Source organism: Oculina patagonica, chromosome 6 (assembly GCF_052425735.1).
Source record: "Oculina patagonica isolate OP01 chromosome 6, crgOcupat, whole genome shotgun sequence".
Lineage (NCBI taxonomy): Eukaryota > Metazoa > Cnidaria > Anthozoa > Scleractinia > Oculinidae > Oculina > Oculina patagonica.
Genome location: NC_135763.1, coordinates 4,732,723 through 4,750,517, shown reverse-complemented (window position 1 = coordinate 4,750,517; position 17,795 = coordinate 4,732,723). Strand labels below are relative to the sequence as shown.

The window sequence follows — 17,795 nt, the reverse complement described above, 5'->3', positions numbered from 1 at the left end:
ATTTCTCATTCTTTAAAGGCATAAAATTTTTATATTACTTTTTGAAATGTCCAAAAGCAAATAGTGTTAACGAGCAAAGAGTGACAACGTTAGCGAATGGTGGGTGCGAACTTGGATGTTGCAAACTCTATTGGGTATGAAACCTCCATAATTCACAGTGACAAAAATTATCGGTATATAAGAACAATATAATATACTTAGCCTATACTACTGGCACTGAAAAACACTGAAAATATAAAAACAAGTTGTTCACCTTCATACCAACATACTATATAAAGTTACCAAAGAAAATATATGACGAAATTGTGAAAACGTTTCCGCTACTATTCATTTATGACACAATTTTAATTCAAAAGTTCATTGCAGCTAGTTCCGTGTCTTGGTTCACAAACTGTGATAACTCTTGTTTTTGCTCTGCCACCACTTGAATATCAAAAGAAGGATCCCTGTAATAACAATACCCAAAATTATTCCTCCGACAAATGATGCTCCATCAAACTTTCTGCCACTCTCTGTTGGCGCAGACGTGGTTTGCACAGCAGGAGCCTTTGTTGGTGTTGGTGTCGGAGTAGTTTGTTGATTTAGAAGTTGGCGTTGCTGTTTTGGTAGGAGATATCTGTGCTGCTGTGGTGGTTTTACTGGGTGTGAGGTGTGTAGTTGCAATAGGTTTAATAGGTACTGTATGCACAGTTGTGGTAACATTTTTTTGAGCAGCTGAAAGAAGGAAAAGAATCAGTTATTTCTTCTTTTAATAAAAAAATATAAGATGTTCAATTTGGAAAGCGGGGCTGGGGACCTTAAAAAAAACCGTTTTTTGCAGCATAATGCACAGGGACCTACTTCATGCAGGGCTCAAAATAATTTTTGGATACTGAACGGTCATGTTGAATGGCCAAATCAATTTTTGCTCGGTCATGTCTCATTTTTGACCGGTCAAAATATTGAGTATTTACTTTGAAGCAATAGCCTATTCTGCCAAAAATTTCGCCTCATAAGCTTAAGTGCCATTTTATTATGTTATTTTATTATATTTCTTTTCTTCTTTACTCTGCATAGTTTAACATTAGTTAACAACTTTAACAACTGGAGGCGATCTTGGTTGTAAGCACTTTACTGGTCTTTACTACCAAACACTAAATAGTAATAGGACATATGCCCATGCTACAAGTAAGATAACTTTGCCTTTGCTCGGTATGTAGGAAGAAAGGAAACGCCAACAGCCTTATGTCAACTGCATGTGTCCAGTAAAACAGATTCACGTCCTCGACTTTTAGATATCTTTCCTGTATCATGCGATACCAATATCCCATTTCAAGCTAGGGGATAACCGCCAAGAAAAGATTTTATTCGTCCGTAATTGCATACTCGTGTCAATAGCAGACATTGATTGATGCGATGTTCATCGTTGTCTGTTTAGCGTATTTACAGACGTGGATGTTTCCTGTTTTATTTAAGCAAACGGCTAACAAATCCGTAGAGCGTGGCTGTCTCATCTGTATTCTACAAATTTGTGACTGTGAGCTGCTATGATATTTTAGGATTTTACTGTAAAATTCAAGAAATAGTGCGAATAAATTTTTTTGTGTGTTATTTATTTGGAAGCCGTGTACGTGACCGGTCAAAATGACCACCGAACCAAAATTTTGTCAGGACAAATCGTCATTTTGGCCAGACATTGTCCGTTGACCAGCCGTTATTTTGAGCCCTGTCATGAATTAAAAAAAAAACTTTTGTTATTAAAAAACACTATGAATAATTATTATCCTTTTATTATTGCGGTTTTCAGTGAAATACGAACTCTGAAATTTAATCCGCAACCAACAGCTTACGCATTTTGCTGCCTTCAATCATCTTAGCAGACCTCTCGGGAAACAGATGTTCACTTCAACTGGGTCAAAAGGTCATGTCCGTCAGTTGTGATTGGTAGATTTTGATCCATTTTGTTTGTTTTTGTTTTTTATGGTTCGTTGGCTGTCACCATAATTATGATTGATGGCAGCGAAAAACGCAACCGTTAGTTGGATTTTAAATTTCAGAGTTCACATTTCACTGAAAACTCCATGGACCTTGTCTTAATTTTTTCCACATCACGATCTTGTATATTTTTGTTACAATACCATACACACACTGAATCCAATTGATCAAAATCAAACCAAAAATCAATTGAACCCAATAGAACACCAGTCGTTCCATTGGCCCAATGTAATCGAACATAATCTAAAATCTATATTGCTGTGAGTTCAATCAAACAATCAAGCTATAAAATTTGATTAAATTTTGTTTGAAATCAATCTGTTGATAAGAAAATCACGCAAGTTTAATCAGGGGGATGATGCAACATACGAAAGGTCCACAATATAAACAAACAAGAGTTTGGTAAATGAATGTTCGTTTAATTACGATTGTCAACCATTCGGTGATCGAACGTTCGATTTGTTTCGATTACTCGACTGTTCAGTAATCAATCATTTCATTTTGTTTGATTGACCAAATTTTATTGTGAGTTAGATTATGTTTGATTACCCAACCCAATCAAACGATTGGTGTTCGATTGGGTTTGATTACCGCCCGCGGGGGGGGGGGGGGGGGTACTCAAACAAGTTTTATACGGGGAGGCTCCGCCCCAAGCTCTTACCCCTTACCCTTTTATATACCATTTTCACAGTAATTGTACCCCTTTCGTATACATTTTACTGAAAAAAGGTACCCCTTTCATATACCTAAAAGACATGGCATAGACTTAGAACAGGACGTTTTCTTGTCATTTTCATGTTGCGCTTTATAAATTAAAATAATACAGTCATAAAGTGCGTCTGTTCTAAATATTTTAATTCAAGGCCCTTTTAAACACCTAAATGCCAGATTTACATATCCTTTCATATACCTAAACTTGTGAAATCCCTACCCTTTTATATACCTGAAGCCTGAAAAAGGTACCCCTTTCGGGCGGAGCCTCCCCGTATAGGCCATTATAGGGAGTACCCCCCCCCCCCCCCCCCCGGGGATTACCGAACGTTCGATTGGATATGCCAGGAAATGTGCATACATATCCCAGGAGGGGTACTCCGGCTTATAAATGACGGGAATGATCGAATGAAGGCAAAACTCAGGACCCAAAAAAATCCCTAAGTCTTCCGACACTACCCAAAAAAATCCCTGGACCAAAAAAAAAAAAAAAATTCCCTTGTCAAATTACCAGAAGGGGCAATAATATAACACAAAGAAAATCATAAAAAATTGAACGCCCATGTTTGTTTATTCATCATACCATAAATACGCCAAGGCACTTTAGTTCGTTTTTAATATCCAAAAAAATCCCTTATTTAAATCAAGTCACCCAAAAAAATACTTGCCAAATTTTCCAACCCAAAAAGATCCCGGAATCGAAAATTTCAAACCCAAGAAAATCCTTCGATCATCCTCGTCATTTACAAGCCGGAGTACCCCCCTGGGATACATATATATTTGAATGTTTGTGTTGTGAAGACACAAGCCACTAATTCACTAAATTAAAATAAATACTTTTTTTAGATAAAAAGACGTGTATATTTTATCAATTTTAATCAGAGATGCGCAAGAAAAATTCTGTGGTTCTCAAATTTTTTTGGTATAAAAACCTTTCAAACATTAGCCCTCAGGCTGATATAAGCAGACATCCTGGCATCATGCAAAAATAGGAAATTTATAATTAAAGAGATGGGAAAAATGCACAGCACAATTTATAAACGTAAAAAACCTTTTTTTTTTTAATTTAACCTACCGGTACAGTTATGCATTATAAAGATCTACTGCACAAATATTAAGCATGAAAGAACACAAATTTACATTTACCATGTTTCGATTTCATACAGTTGCAGAACTCATTTTACATTATGATTCGCTTCCAATTTTTGATATTCACTTTTTGGAGCACTTAATTTATGAACATCCGCGGATTTCTACAAGGGCGATTTAAATGAAATCACACAGGTGGCTCTGTAGTCGTTTTGTTAAGCTCGAGGCAATAATTAATAAAGCAAAATCAACTTGCATATACGTGTACAGTAGTAACAGGCAAACACCTGTATTATAAGTCAAAATCGGTATACATAACAGAATTTAATACCCATTTTGTGCGCTATTTTACAATTCTGTCAACAGTTTTTGTTTCAAATTTTACATTCGATCTGAAACAGTTATAAACTCAATTTATGCAGCATTATTTTTGACGCTTTATTGCTTCGGGAATATTTTACGTGTAACATTTTGCAGTGATACTTTTTCCCTGGGGTCTTGATGAACTAATTTTGATGATGGCAGGCAACATAAAACGTCTCATAAATCACCAAAGTGTCAAAATATTGCAAGCGAATTTTTAGACTAAAAGAGGCGCGCCAAACGCTGGATCGACACGGTGTACTTTGCGGTGTCAATCTTCGACTCAATATTCAGAATATATTGTACCTTACCTGTCAAAGGCATAAAATAAACAATCAGTAAAAATCCCATTACACACATCCGTCGTCGAAACTCACTGAGAAGTACCATCCTTGCACAGAACACGTAGCTACCACTTCTTTTGAGTCAAGAAATTTTGGCAAAGTGCAACACGTACTTCTTCGAACGGCTCGAGTAAGGGAACATACGTCCCCTTTAGGGGAGGGGAGACGGTAATCCTGACTGGACCCTGAGAAAGCATAAAGTATGAAAAAGAGTAGGTTATCTTAATATATATTTATATGTGTTGTTAATTTATCCTTTTCTCTATTTTTGCTATGGTGAAATTGAAATTTCAAAGCAGTAAAAAGACGTTTTTATGTCCAAACGAAAAATAGTTGACCACGTCCTCTCCCCGGCCAGAAGTAATTGGCGTTGCCACGTATGCCGAATGTGTCCAGTTGTCAGGCTGAAACCGCTGGTCAATTTCTCATAGAAAAACAGGTTCTGGTTTGCCTCAGGGTTTGCCTCAAGGTTTGCCTTTCCCGTCTTGGCTCGACCATGCTGGGTCAAGATCAAGAAAATATTCATTTTTACGATTGGTATAGTATGAATTGAAGTAGAATTTGTTTTAGTGGTAATAGCCCGGGGTTGTGGGGGGGGGGGGGGGGGGGTTACTCCAAAAAGTTTTATACGGGGAGGCTCCGCCCCAAGTTCTAACCCCTTACCCTTTTATATACCATTTTTGACAGAAATTGTACCCCTTTCGTATACCTTTAACTGAACAAAGGTACCCCTTTCATATACCTAAGAGACATGGCGTGGACTTAAAATAGCACGTTTTCTTGTCATTTTTTATGTAACGCTTAATAAATTAAAATAATACAGCCATAAATTGCGTCTGTTCGAAATATTTTAATTAAAAGCCTTTATAAATAGCCAAATGACAGATTTCCATACCCTTTCATATACTTAAACCCCAGGGGGGGTACTCTAGGATCCAAGTGACGGGGATGTGCAAAGGATTTTTTTGGGGTCGAAATTTTCGATTCCAGGATTTTTTTTGGGTAGGAGAATTTGGCAGGTATTTTTTTGGGTGACTTGATTTAAATAGGGGATTTTTTGGGGGTATTAAAATCAAACTAAAGTGCCTTGGCGCGGCCTTGGCAATTTAGGGGTAATTTGACTAGGGATTTTTTTGGGCGTTTTTTTTTTGGTCCAGGGATTTTTTTGGGTAATGTCGGGAGACTTAGGGATTTTTTGGGTCCTGAGTTTTGCCTCCATTCGATCATCCCCGTCACTTTGATCCCTGAGTACCCCCCCTGGGACTTAAACTCGTGAAATACCTACTTTTTTATATACCTGAAGCCTGAAAAAGGTACCCCTTTCAGGCGGAGCCTCCCCGTATAGGCCGTTATAGGGAGTACCCCCCCTGGGGGGTAATAGAAGGGTCTTGCTGTATAACTGTAAAATAACTACTTTCTAAGAATTCTCTGATCAGGCAGGGACCCCCAGTCTCTACCCCCAGAATTATGCTCTGCAGATTATTGAGATCTTGTATATTTCAGAAATATCTGACATTTTTAGAATATATTTAGAACTTCGCTGGAGAAACTTTACTTTTAAACATTTCAGCAAGAGCTTAATGGCATATTTAATAGCGGGGGTGGGCTACAGGTCCTTGTCATGGAAGCCAGCGAGTCACGCAAGCCATTCCAGTTAGCCTAAATAACACATTGGTTATCCTAAATGGCACTCCAGTTTGTTTAGGTAGCTTACGGTTAGCCTTTATGTTGGTATATTTTGGGATTCTGATCTGCTAGCATGGCTTGCTGGGTTGCCACATTTTGTCCACAATTAATCACTCAAGTGATGCCGGGGATGTGAAAAGGAAATCTGGAGCAGACTGTGCCTAAGTGGTTTTTAACACCCGTTATAAACATTACCAGTAGGTGACCGTGCTGTGCACCCAAAACTACGTACCGGTCCCTCCCTGGATGACTTGAGGGTATTCCACATCTTTCCAGGAAAGATAAGTTTTGTAAATCACCACTCCTTCCACCATTTCTAATATTACAGTGCTGGAACTCGTGGGGGGAAATGTAAAACACAATACCAAGAAACTGATCAAGCTAGCTGACTGCAAGGTTTGTTTTTATTTAGATCTGCCAAAGCCGAAAGCTGAGGCACATAACAAAAACAGAGGCCTTGATAATTTTACCATTGTCCAGGATTTTTCATCCTTATCATGTGCCAATCCATACAGTGTTATTAAAACCTCTATACAACAGCAACCTATTATTCTCCCCACAATGATAAGTGAGTAAAAGTGTTTTTTAAAGTGCTACTGGCAAGTGCAAATTTAATTCAAATCCAGACATTTCAGGCTTAATTACCCTTCATCAGTAGATAAAAGTTTACCACAAGATTAATTTACAAATTTGAAAGGTTATGTCTCTAGCACGTGCACACACACAAACCTCGATAAAACTAAAAATTGGAATTGAGGCCGCACGGCTAGCAGGTCCCTGTTGATTGCGGTTACACTGCAGTAGCCTGTGTACAGCTGTACCACTCTTCATTTTCTTTAGCGGAACGGGATGGCTGTACAACGGGCAACACTGCAGTGCAAACTCAATTTCTCAAACCCCCATCTCTCTCAAACCTCCTGATGACTTGCACCAAAATAATTTCTTTAGATTTGCTTCACTCAGTGGATCACTGTTTCCTCCCCCTCCCCCCTCCCCCCTCCCCAATTTCTTGAAACCAATTTCTCAGTTCCCTTGGAAGTTCAAGAAATCAGGATTCCACGGTAATTCATCATTTCTTGCAGGCTTAACCTTACAGCAAACAGCATTTTACTAAAGGAATAAAAAACGCACCCGAGTGCATTGTTGAGTTATATAAGCACGCGGGAATTTTTAAGAACACGAGAGAAGTGCATAGAGAAGCAAAAGGCGCAGCCGAGTGCTTCTCGCACTTCTCAAGTGTTCTTAAAAATTCCCGCGTGGTTATATAACTCAACAATGCACGAGGAGAAAGTTATTTATTTTTTTTATGAAATGTTAAAGAAATTGAGCGCGCTAAAACTCGTGACATAAGCAGCGTGCATTATAACTCAATAAAGCATGTGCATGACGTATGCCCGGCCCTTTGCCTACTTAGGGCTTATGGCCATAAGTCAAGTAAGTCATGACGTATGCAGCGTGCTTTATGGAGCTATAATGAAGTCAAACTAACCAATCACAGCGCACGCAATTACTTGGACATTTTATAAATAGCTTTTTTCTTCATTTGCAGTTTTGTTTTCTTTCCTGCTGTCATTCATCACTATCTGTATGTATAAATCTCAATTGACACACCATGTCCATAGACAAATTATGCAATTGCAATTTGATGCCAGTATGAATTAGCTGTGTGTTCATGCAGTGTCAACCCATAAGAATTGAGATTGCAAGCAAAATGTATAAATTGTGCTGCTGATATGCTGCACATCATTTTCCCCTGGATACTTTTTTGTCAAAAATAATGAATAAAAACCCTTGCTTAATGAACATTGGGCACAAATAAACTGCAGGAGTCAAATAAATGCCGGGTCTACCAGGCCAATTTTGAAATAAACCCCGGGGGCGTCTAATCGAGAAAATACGGTAATATTATAATAATTATAATTTTTGACAGACATATATCTTGCCATTATACTAACTTGAAGCTTATTATACCTTGCATAAACACTTGAGGGGCTTATACCCAACTCAAGCTTGAAGGTTCCGCCTTAATTCCGACCCATAACTTAACTGAGAAAACATGGTCCTATAAAACATGAATGTTATGATAATGTGGAACAAATCTACAAGCAGTATAAAATAATTTTTATTTCTAAGGCAATATACACATACGAATATAATTTATTAGTAATTAAAAACTATATCATTATTTAATTATTGACACATCTTCAAGGCACAAGAAAACTGCAATCAAAATTAAATTTATTAACTTCATGATTCTTGATTTCCACTTTTTCATGCAAGATTTATAAAATATTTGCAAAACTTTCATCTAAAATTAATGCATATTCCTCTTTTGTCCTATCTTATTTAATATCACTTGAATCAACAAATCTGGGAGTTACATGGTAATGATGAATTGATAAGTTAGTAGTTAGATGTCAAAGGAAAAATTAATTCCTTTTGATCTGTTCCCACCCTGGTTGCTTGAAATAATAGTTCTTTTGTTTCTGCTCTTAAACAAACATGGCTACATGACCTACTGACTGACAAGTTTGATAGAACAAACAATAAACAAATTGTGGATAACATTCCATTCTAGTTTGTCATGAAACTGTGGCAACCACACTATGTCTAATTTTTGGCTAGCTTTCCCAGACAAACAGGTGATTGTGGTTCTGCTTTACACAGTAAATACTGCCGACTCATTGGAGCCACATAATATTTAAGTTTACCTGACCTTATAGCCCAAAGAAAATTAAAATGCAAGTTGAATAACACAAAAAAGACGAAAAAGTGAGCGTGATACATTGCTATTTATTATAAATCTCGTTGTAAACCTCACAGCATGCCATTGGCAAGAAGTTATTATGTCTACAGGGAAATCACAATAAAAACTGACCTCGCATGCATAAATATCGTGATGCTCGTGTACGTGTACCGTGACACGAAATAATTTGATACTCAATTGGTGACGCTTTCTGGCTCCAAAGCCTTCACAGTTTTAAACTTATTATAAAGCATCAAGCTGTAACCTCCCACACGAGGAATTCAGATTATGTATTAGCCTCCCAACACAATAATCGTTAAAGTAAAACTGCGCGCGTCAGAATAATAGTTTTAGAACTAAATCAGTAAAATCAACAAAATGCCCGTTGAGTCATGCGAGGTATTTCAAGGTCGGTTTCCAAGCGATGAAATAGTACTCTATCCTAAAACTCTAAAAAGATTTCGCCTTAGAAACATACAAAATACAGTATTGGTCTTGATCGTGGCGAATTTACGAGCATTTAGCCGCATCGGAACAGCTTGAAAATGGCTTACCGCAACACCACGAGACTACAAACAACAAATATGTATCTTGTACAAACGTACGAAGGCACAAAGCTACACTTTTGAGTGGCATCGAATACTTCACAAACTTATACATTTTTACCGAGAGAAAAATAAACGAAGATATATCATTTCCTGAGATAACTAAAGCACAAATATAATACTACCTAAGGAGAAAATTTATTAGAAGTTAGTATTTGCTTTAGCTATGAATTCAAATCAGTATATGTTGATAGATATCAAACAGCGTACACGTGTACTGTCCTTTTGTGTAGCGCTTTATACGAACTTAGTATTTAGACAAAACCAGAAAAAAGTTCCACACGAAGTGCAGGAAATACAGAAGTTCTACAAACCTACATTAATTGTCGATATCTCTGCGAGAAGCTATGAGCATTTGTTCTTATCAATGCTTCTTTCCTCTACGTTGAAGCGGGTTTAGAACCTTCATCGTGCGAGCCCAAGCATCAACAATTATTTCTTCGGATGGCGAAGTGCGCGTGAACGCTTGGACGTTGATATCCGGTGAATCCACATCTTTGCCGTTCGCTGCATCCAAGTACTTGTGAATGCCAGTGAATTCTTCGGGAATTTGGAAATCTTTGAACACTTTGGCCACCACTTTGATGTGCAACAATTTGGGAAGTAAGATGCAATCGGGTAGAGACAAGTTTTCGCCGCCGAGAAATCTCCCAGGCATTTTTTCTGAACGCAAAAACGTATCAAGGGCTGCAAGTTCCTCCTTTAGGATTCCTTTAAGCCTTTCATCGGTGCTTGGGTCTGCGTTTTTCGTCAGCTGACAAAACTTATGATAAACACCGCTTCCAGCGCCTTTAAAAACAAGATGATTCACTTCTTCGTTTGCGCTTCGCAGTGGATGGTCGGGAGATATTTTCTCAATGAGGGCCTCGATTTCCTTCGGGTCTTCCAACAAATCTTGGTCCAAGAACTTTAAAGCCGGTAGCTTTTTATACTCTCTACTCTTAATCGCATCCACAAGGCTGATGTTGACCGAAACATCTTTCAGTACGAGCATCATCATAAACCTTTGAGCAAATACGTCGGCTCCGAAATCCGAATCATTGATCGTCGAGGCCTGTTGAACAACAAACGAAAATGATCAATACACTAGCGCTTACTGCTGCGGCCAAAACACGAAAATTTTGCACTATAATGAAAGAATAATACCTTCACATAGAGGGTCAGATCCGACTGATCGGCCATTTCGGAAAAGATGGCAAAAATCGACCAACAAATCCACTACACCAACGACCAGCAACAACAACTGCTCATGCAAGCTAACGCTGAAGACCACGGCGCGCCCATTCTAGTGCCCAGTCCCAAGTTGTCGACTGCAAATAATTTATTTTTGTATAGGGAGGAGTAGGGGGGGGGATTGGTTACTGATGGGGCCGCACTGTTGTTTGAAAATATTATGTGTTTATTTCTGCTTCGTTTGCACTATTCTACCATTTTTCCCGTTGAGTACCTCTGGAAAGTGAGAGGCAAAGTTCTATTTTGTTTTATCTTACCCATTGCCTTCAACGTTTTTTCATAATCAACTTATTATGGGCGGATTCAACTTGTATTCCCTGGAGGTCTGATCATGAATGGAGGTACCTCGATAACACTAAACATTTTATTTTTTGGCTCTGCAACATGTAACAGTTAAATTTTAGGCAAATTAACACTAACAGTAAAAAAATTCACTGTAACAGTAAATTTTATCCAAAAAGAAACAAAAACAGCTCCAAAGGCCAATATAATTTTGTTTAGTATATGAAGAAGGTTTCGGCCATTTTCTGAAGATTTCCGAAGACTGCCAAAGATTTCCGAAGACTACCGAAGATTTTCGAGGAAAAAATCCGAAAATGTTATCAAACGTTTTTGAGTGTTTTATCCGATTTTTGAAGAGCAGATAAAATTTTTCTCGAAAACTCAAACACTTAGCAGTATTTTCGCCGGAAACAGTAAACATTAAAAAATTGTCCAATTTAACAGCAAGCACTAAAAATTATAAGCAAATAACACTAAACAGTAAACCCCATTCAGGCCCTCTTCCCTCAGGCCCTCTTAAAGGGAAAGTATCCGTATTTTCAACAGTTTGACCTGTAGCTTGCTTTAAACTTGCTTTCTTATCTTGTAATAAACACAAAACACCAAAAGTGGTAAAAGCAAAGAGATTTCAACTAAAAAGAAAAAGATAACGGTTAAAAGATTCAAAATAACACCAGAATGGCAATTTTGATTTCTTAACATCCTGTCTAAAAATAAAGTTTGATCAACCCTCCATCCTTGTAATCCTGTACTTCTTCCCCAAAATACGTGTTCTTTTTTGGCTCTGTAGATATTTTCAACCCATTTCTTTTTGTATATTTGGTGGCATTTGGCAATATAATATGGAAATTAGGGAAACGAACTTTAATTTTCGATAATCAGAAGGAACACTGCCCCTTAAAGGGATTTTGCAATACTAAGCAGGAGTTGGTTCTAAAATGGGTAATATCGCCCGTAAAGTTATACTAAGCCCCCGTCTCCAAAAGCTGAAGTACCTTCTTGACCACCCCCTCCCCCCCCCACACACCCTTTGACGAAATTGAAAAGTAGTATGTGGTCCTCTATTCGATAAATGAGATGTTGCACGCCTCAATTTATCTTTAAATATTTACTTGATCAATATCGTGATCTGCGATGAACAATATCTGCCCTCCTCTTCCTCATCCAGTTCTGAATTGCTTTCAATCAATTTGTCTTGACTTCCGAACTTAGTTCACTTCCGAAGATATTTCCTCCTCTTCCTCTGAGTTATCTCCAATTAATATTTCAAGCAAAGTTTAGTTATGCTCCTCTTCTTGTTCAGTTAATCGACAACCACCTGTATATGGAAGAACACGTTCAATGAACTGTGTCTTGCTTCTGTATACTTTAAACTTTTCTGTCTGTAGAGCTAACACAAACAAAATCGAGCTAAAGCCTCAAGCCTGACTATCAGAAAAACACGACGACCGGACAGCCTCATTACTGAAAACACTGATAAACTCAAAACTGGACTTAGCTGTCATCAAAGCTTCAAACAAAACAAGGAAATGAGGTATTCCACACCACAATCAAGTTTTCTTTTAATACTTGGTGGTCTGACCTCCACGGAGAAAATTTTAGATTATCACTCATAGATGTAATAGTAGGTCTTTTTGATAATAATAGTCTTCTCAATTATTTGATAATTCTGGGTAAATTAACTATATGGGAGTGCCGAAGAAACAACTCACTTCCAAAATTTCACTTGTTTCTACACAAGGTAGAAGCTAACAGCTAAGAAAGAGACTGAAAAAAAAAAAAAAAATTATTGCTTTAAGAAACAAGAAGCTTCTAGATTTTAATAAAAGATGGGAGCCCCTACTATAAAATTCTATAGACTGTACGGAGGAAAAATGCGGTTGGCCTTAAAAAGAGAATTTAAGTTTTGGTATCTGAGGTATTTTTAATTAAGGTTGTTTATAAATGCAGTTTGAGGTATCTGCATTGTATGCGTGTGTATGTGTTTGTATGTGTGTGTGTTTTTGTTAATGTAATTGGAGTGCTTGTAAAATAGTAATTTAACTTCCGATAATCTTATAGCCTGTTACAATTGAGCAGTACTAGATTGTTGTAAATAGGAACAATTCTTTGTAATTTCAATTGAGAAGTACTAGATTTTTGTAACGAACAATTCTTTGTAATTTCAGAGTATATTAAAGCATTCCAATGAAAAAAAAGTTTTCTTTTAAAACTGTAATTGTTTGTTCGTGTCTTAACAAGTTTCCTTGTTTAACAGCTTGCTCGCCACGTTTAAAGCGAAGGAAGGGAAAAAACTAAAGTAAAAACGTTCAGCTCACCAATCACAAAGCCACACAAATATATACATCAGTAAACTTCAGCGCTTTTTATGCCTGTTCTGTTTGAATGAACAATTTATTTTTACGTTAATTTATGTTCTGCGCGTTATACAAGCCCTTAGGATAACACGTACGAAACAAAAATTTATATATCTCGGCAGCTAAAAAAAAAAGCAAAAAAACGTTCAGCACTTTGCTGCATGTCGATTATTTTTATAGGAACAGCTTATTATAATAATAATAATAATAATAATAATAATAATAATAATAATAATAATAATAATAATAATAATAACCTGATGATGAATATTTCTAAATCATCGCAAAAATACCTTAGGAATTTTGGGCGATTGTTTAAACGATAAGTAAGGACCCGCACGCCTACTGTGGAACCTAAAGGAGGGTGGGAAAGGAGGTATAGATCACGCTTCACGAAAAAATAAAAGAAAGGTTTTTGGGAAATCACGGTTCACGGTTACTATGGAAATCACGATTCACCAGGAAAAAATAGCCATTTCACATTTCACGGGAAATAAAAAGAGCCGATCACGGGACACGAAAATACTCTTTACCACCCTCCTAAAGTCATCGTAATTTTCTTGGCGATATTTACGTAGGCTCGATTTCCTCTGTTCTCTCGAGCCTAGAGCTTTGGTTCTCTCTCCTCCGCAGGTGTTTGTTATGAAAATTCCGCTGAGCATGGTGAGTGCAGGCGCAAAAGAAGTGAGATCCATTGCGCGGCCGCTCTCGCCGTTTTATTGCGCCTGCACTCACTTCGTACGGACTTTCCCCACCAAAAACCTCTCTAAAAAGCCCCTGCGGAGGAGAGAGGCTTTGATTTATTTTCCAGAACAGGACCTGGAAAATCGAGCCTTTTGACCCTATAGACCACGTTCCAAATACACTATAAGCAAACCACCCAATAAACATGATAAGGACAACAACAGCTGTTTCACATTATATAAACGGTACCTGTATACTTCTCCAGACTGTTAAAATAAAGCTAACTATTGCAGCAGTGCTCTTAGTTTCTAGGTACTCAACACTCTGAGACTTAAAGCAACAATGTGTACATGTCTACTGCGAATTCACGCTCATTTAATAACTACATACACATACGTGCGTACGTATATACGACGTTAAAAACATTTTGAAAGTTTTCCGTCAAAAGCAAGACGGAATTTTTGCGGTGACCGAGCTAGCCCAGTCTCTTTCGATCCAGATTTTGCAACCTCGTTCTCAGACCACATTATGTCTGTCGGCCGCGGTTTTTAATTGTTCGAAATGAGGACAGGTATCTACAACTTTCTTTCGTATCCTTCTAACATGGGCACTGCAAAATCTCTCGACCAATGTTCTTTGATGAGGTTTTCAGACGGGCAAGTGTCGCGAAACACAACGTGTTTCTCGCCAGCGTGAATATAGCCCCAGACCCCTTTGAACCGCGCGGGAATCTCGAAGCCTTTCAACTGCTTAGCGGCCACGCGAACGAGCAGAAGCTTGGGTAGTAAACTACAATCTGAAAACCTCAAGGTGTCGCCTTCCATAAATGCGCCATTGGTGCTCAATAAAAGCGAATCCAGCTCCTCCATTTTCTTTAACAGCGCTGTTTTGAGACCAGCATCCTTCGTCGGGTCTTGGTTTTTTATAAGAGCGCAGAATTTTTGAAAGATATTGCTGCCCGCGACAATGGCTTCCTTACTCTTGCTTCTGATTGGCGGATTCGGGTGCAGCTCTTCTAAGTACTTGGCGATGAGGAGAGGATCGTCAAGAACCAGCGCTTCGTCCAAGTTGACCTGATGAACGAGAACAGGGACCTTCCCGGTGGAGTTCACCTCAAGAAATTGCTTGGATTTCTTTTGGATGTTGAAAGGCAGCACTAATGGCTCGATGTTCTTCAGCTTGCAAATCATTCGAACCTGATGGGTGAGAGGACAAGCCGCTACAGAAGATTCGTCCGCGGCAGCCTGTAGAGAAATGTTGAACTATTATTACTTAAAGGAGCTAGGTCACGAGAATTTCGCAAGTTTTTGGCCTAAACTGTTCTGAAATTAGTGGTAGGCAACTTAACGCATGAAAACACTATGTTTGAACATCTAAAGCTGAGATATAACCCTCGCAGATAGAAATCAAACTTCGGCAATAAATATCGATTTTCTTAAGACACGTGGACTTCAACTTGAAAAGTTTAACCTCAATTTTTCAAGTTGCAATCCATTTCCGTCCAAGCCATTCACAGGTAAATATGGTTGTTAACAGTTTCAATGCTCTAATATAGTAATTGTTAATAAAAAATTACCATTATTTTAAGGTTTCCTTCGAAAAAAAACTACATTTTGGCTGTTCAAAAATGTGTTAAAATCGGTGGCATAGTCCCTTTTAATTGACTTCGAAAAACAAGTTGTTACGTGCAGAATCGCACACAGAGCATACCGTAGAATTCCGGTTATAAGCCCTGGGCTTATACAACTTCGTAAGGGGTTTTGGGTGGGCTTATATGCGGAGGGGCTTATATCCGGGAGGGCTTATAAGCGAAATGAAAAAATCGTTTCGAAAAGAGCCACGGGAGTGTTGATCGAAATACCTTTTTTTAGGTTAAAAACGCATACTAAAGCAACATTTAGCCCTGTTCGGTACTGTCATCCGGTAGAGGGGGGCTTATATCCGGGGGGGCTTATAATCGGATGTATTTTTTTGTTTCGAGATAGATGGGCCTATAACCGGGGGGGCTTATAAGCGGGGGGGGGGGGCTTATAACTGGAATTTTACGGTATCCCTTGCGAAATTTTAAATTCCCGTGTAGGGGTGGTTGAAAAGAGCCAAGGCCATTCGCAGGCTGTGCTTTATGTAATACATATGAAATGTCTCATCAACGACGGTATTCAGTTTTCTCGATGTTTTACATCGTGTTACTTGGACCGTATTAATCTATCAAAGTTCTAGAGAATAAACAATGCCGACATACATATTTTCCCACAGGGTCATCATTTCTCGACAAAAGCGCATGTGGTTAGCTTTCGAAGTCTTTCGAGACGGTCTCATTCGCTAGGTATAATTTTGCACCAGTCAGCATCTTTTGCGATAGTTTCAACCCAGCAAACGGAACGTGTTTATTACCTTTAACCTTCTTAGAAAAAAGTAGTTATATTTTGTTATCGTCGATTGTTACTTTTTAATGTTGTACATTACTTAATTTAAATCGTGGAGCACCTGGAAACTAGCGAACAGCTAAGCGTGCACTTGTCCACGTTAAATAAAGTATGTCTGTATGTGTATGTTACTGAACAATAAAATATTTTGTGCCAAAAGAAAGGAAAATTGCGATTATAGCTTTCTCTGTTGCGTTCATCGCCTCAAAGCGAAATTGCTTGTTACATTCAGTTTAATTTGCCAAAACTTTAAATAGTTTGTAATATAATGCATGCGTGCATTGCGTACTTTGTTGGTCAAAACAAAAGCATATTGAAACTACAATAACTGTAGCCTACAAAGTAGTTGCCACTGCAATTAGTGCTGTGAAGCTAAATAACAGTAATGCCAGTCTTCGCTAACTGACTTGTTGTGAACCCAGTACTAGTGTAGAGTAAATAGTATGATTGATTCTTAACGCTTCGCTCGTGATTTTTTCTATGTTGTTTTCCTCCAACTACAAGCCCGTATGACTGAGGTAAACCATATTATTATAAGCACTACATGCTTAGTTAAGGATTACTACCTACCCTTACAAGGAGACAAAATTCTGCTGTTGGTCGTAGACCGTTAGACATTTTGATGGGTTAATTTTAAGTTAGAAGCCGATGAAATTGTAGTGTTGCTGAATGTCCTAGAAACACTCCAGCTGCGAGCGACGCATTTAATGATGAAAAAACAAGCTTATTGACAGTTTATGCATCAGCGAAATCAAACGCAATTGGTACATCAATTATAATAGTACCAGCGAGCCGTGAAATAATTTCGAACTTTCACGAAAGGTCGGGTCTGCGAAATTAAATGTGTTTATAACATGGTAACTATGATAAATAACTGCCAAACGGTTGAAAAACTAGAAGTTTCAATGTCTCGATCGTGCATGGATACATAAAATCTCATTTGTTTTATCGTTTTGCGGCCACACTCTCCGTACCTCTGTCAAAGCTTTTGTTTTAAGATTCAATGAAAAGAGACAATAATTCTGTGGTTTTCAGCACCCTTGATCGAGATAAAGTGTTTTTTTTTTAACCAATTAAAACAGCATGAGGCCCACATTTGAATAAACTACATGCAATCTTCACCGTTTGTCTTCGGGATAAAATGTTTTAAACTTCCAGATAACAAACTGAGAAGCGGCTCTCAGAAAAGACAAAACGCAATGCAATGACGTCATTTTACAGTAGCAGGCGCAAGTTCTACGGAAATTACAAAGGCGATTTAAAACTCAGCTATTGACTCCACATTCCGTTTTAAC

The 17,795-nt window shown here is 38.1% G+C and overlaps 2 protein-coding genes and 1 pseudogene across 3 annotated transcripts; all 3 read right to left on the bottom strand.

Annotated features, from left to right (window-relative positions):
• Positions 1 to 41: 41 nt before the first annotated feature.
• Positions 42 to 4,642, bottom strand: LOC144656742 (uncharacterized; annotated as a pseudogene). Its single transcript, XR_013571380.1, has 2 exons — positions 4,449 to 4,642; positions 42 to 714 (listed from the first exon to the last, which is right to left on the bottom strand). The product of XR_013571380.1 is annotated as an uncharacterized LOC144656742 (transcript).
• A 4,298-nt stretch (positions 4,643 to 8,940) lies between these two features.
• On the bottom strand, positions 8,941 to 10,780 carry LOC144656737 (chloride intracellular channel protein 1-like). The gene is made up of 2 exons (XM_078516970.1): positions 10,665 to 10,780; positions 8,941 to 10,572 (listed from the first exon to the last, which is right to left on the bottom strand). The coding sequence occupies exons 1-2, from the start codon at positions 10,698 to 10,700 to the stop codon at positions 9,883 to 9,885; spliced, it is 726 nt and encodes a 241-aa protein (XP_078373096.1). The 5' UTR covers positions 10,701 to 10,780; the 3' UTR covers positions 8,941 to 9,882.
• A 2,872-nt stretch (positions 10,781 to 13,652) lies between these two features.
• On the bottom strand, positions 13,653 to 17,196 carry LOC144656738 (chloride intracellular channel protein 2-like). The gene is made up of 2 exons (XM_078516971.1): positions 17,071 to 17,196; positions 13,653 to 15,318 (listed from the first exon to the last, which is right to left on the bottom strand). Exons 1-2 carry the CDS (start codon positions 17,116 to 17,118, stop codon positions 14,650 to 14,652), a joined length of 717 nt encoding a protein of 238 aa, XP_078373097.1. The 5' UTR covers positions 17,119 to 17,196; the 3' UTR covers positions 13,653 to 14,649.
• Between the last annotated feature and the right edge of the window lie 599 nt (positions 17,197 to 17,795).

Coding starts and splice junctions, on each gene's coding strand:
- LOC144656738 (XM_078516971.1), bottom strand. CDS start 17,118: ATGTCTAACGGTCTACGACCAACAGCAGAATTTTGTCTCCTTGTAAGG. Junction 15,319..17,070: donor AATTTTGTCTCCTTGTAAGG/GTAGGTAGTAAT, acceptor ATTTCTCTACAG/GCTGCCGCGGACGAATCTTC.
- LOC144656737 (XM_078516970.1), bottom strand. CDS start 10,700: ATGGCCGATCAGTCGGATCTGACCCTCTATGTGAAG. Junction 10,573..10,664: donor ATCTGACCCTCTATGTGAAG/GTATTATTCTTT, acceptor GTTGTTCAACAG/GCCTCGACGATCAATGATTC.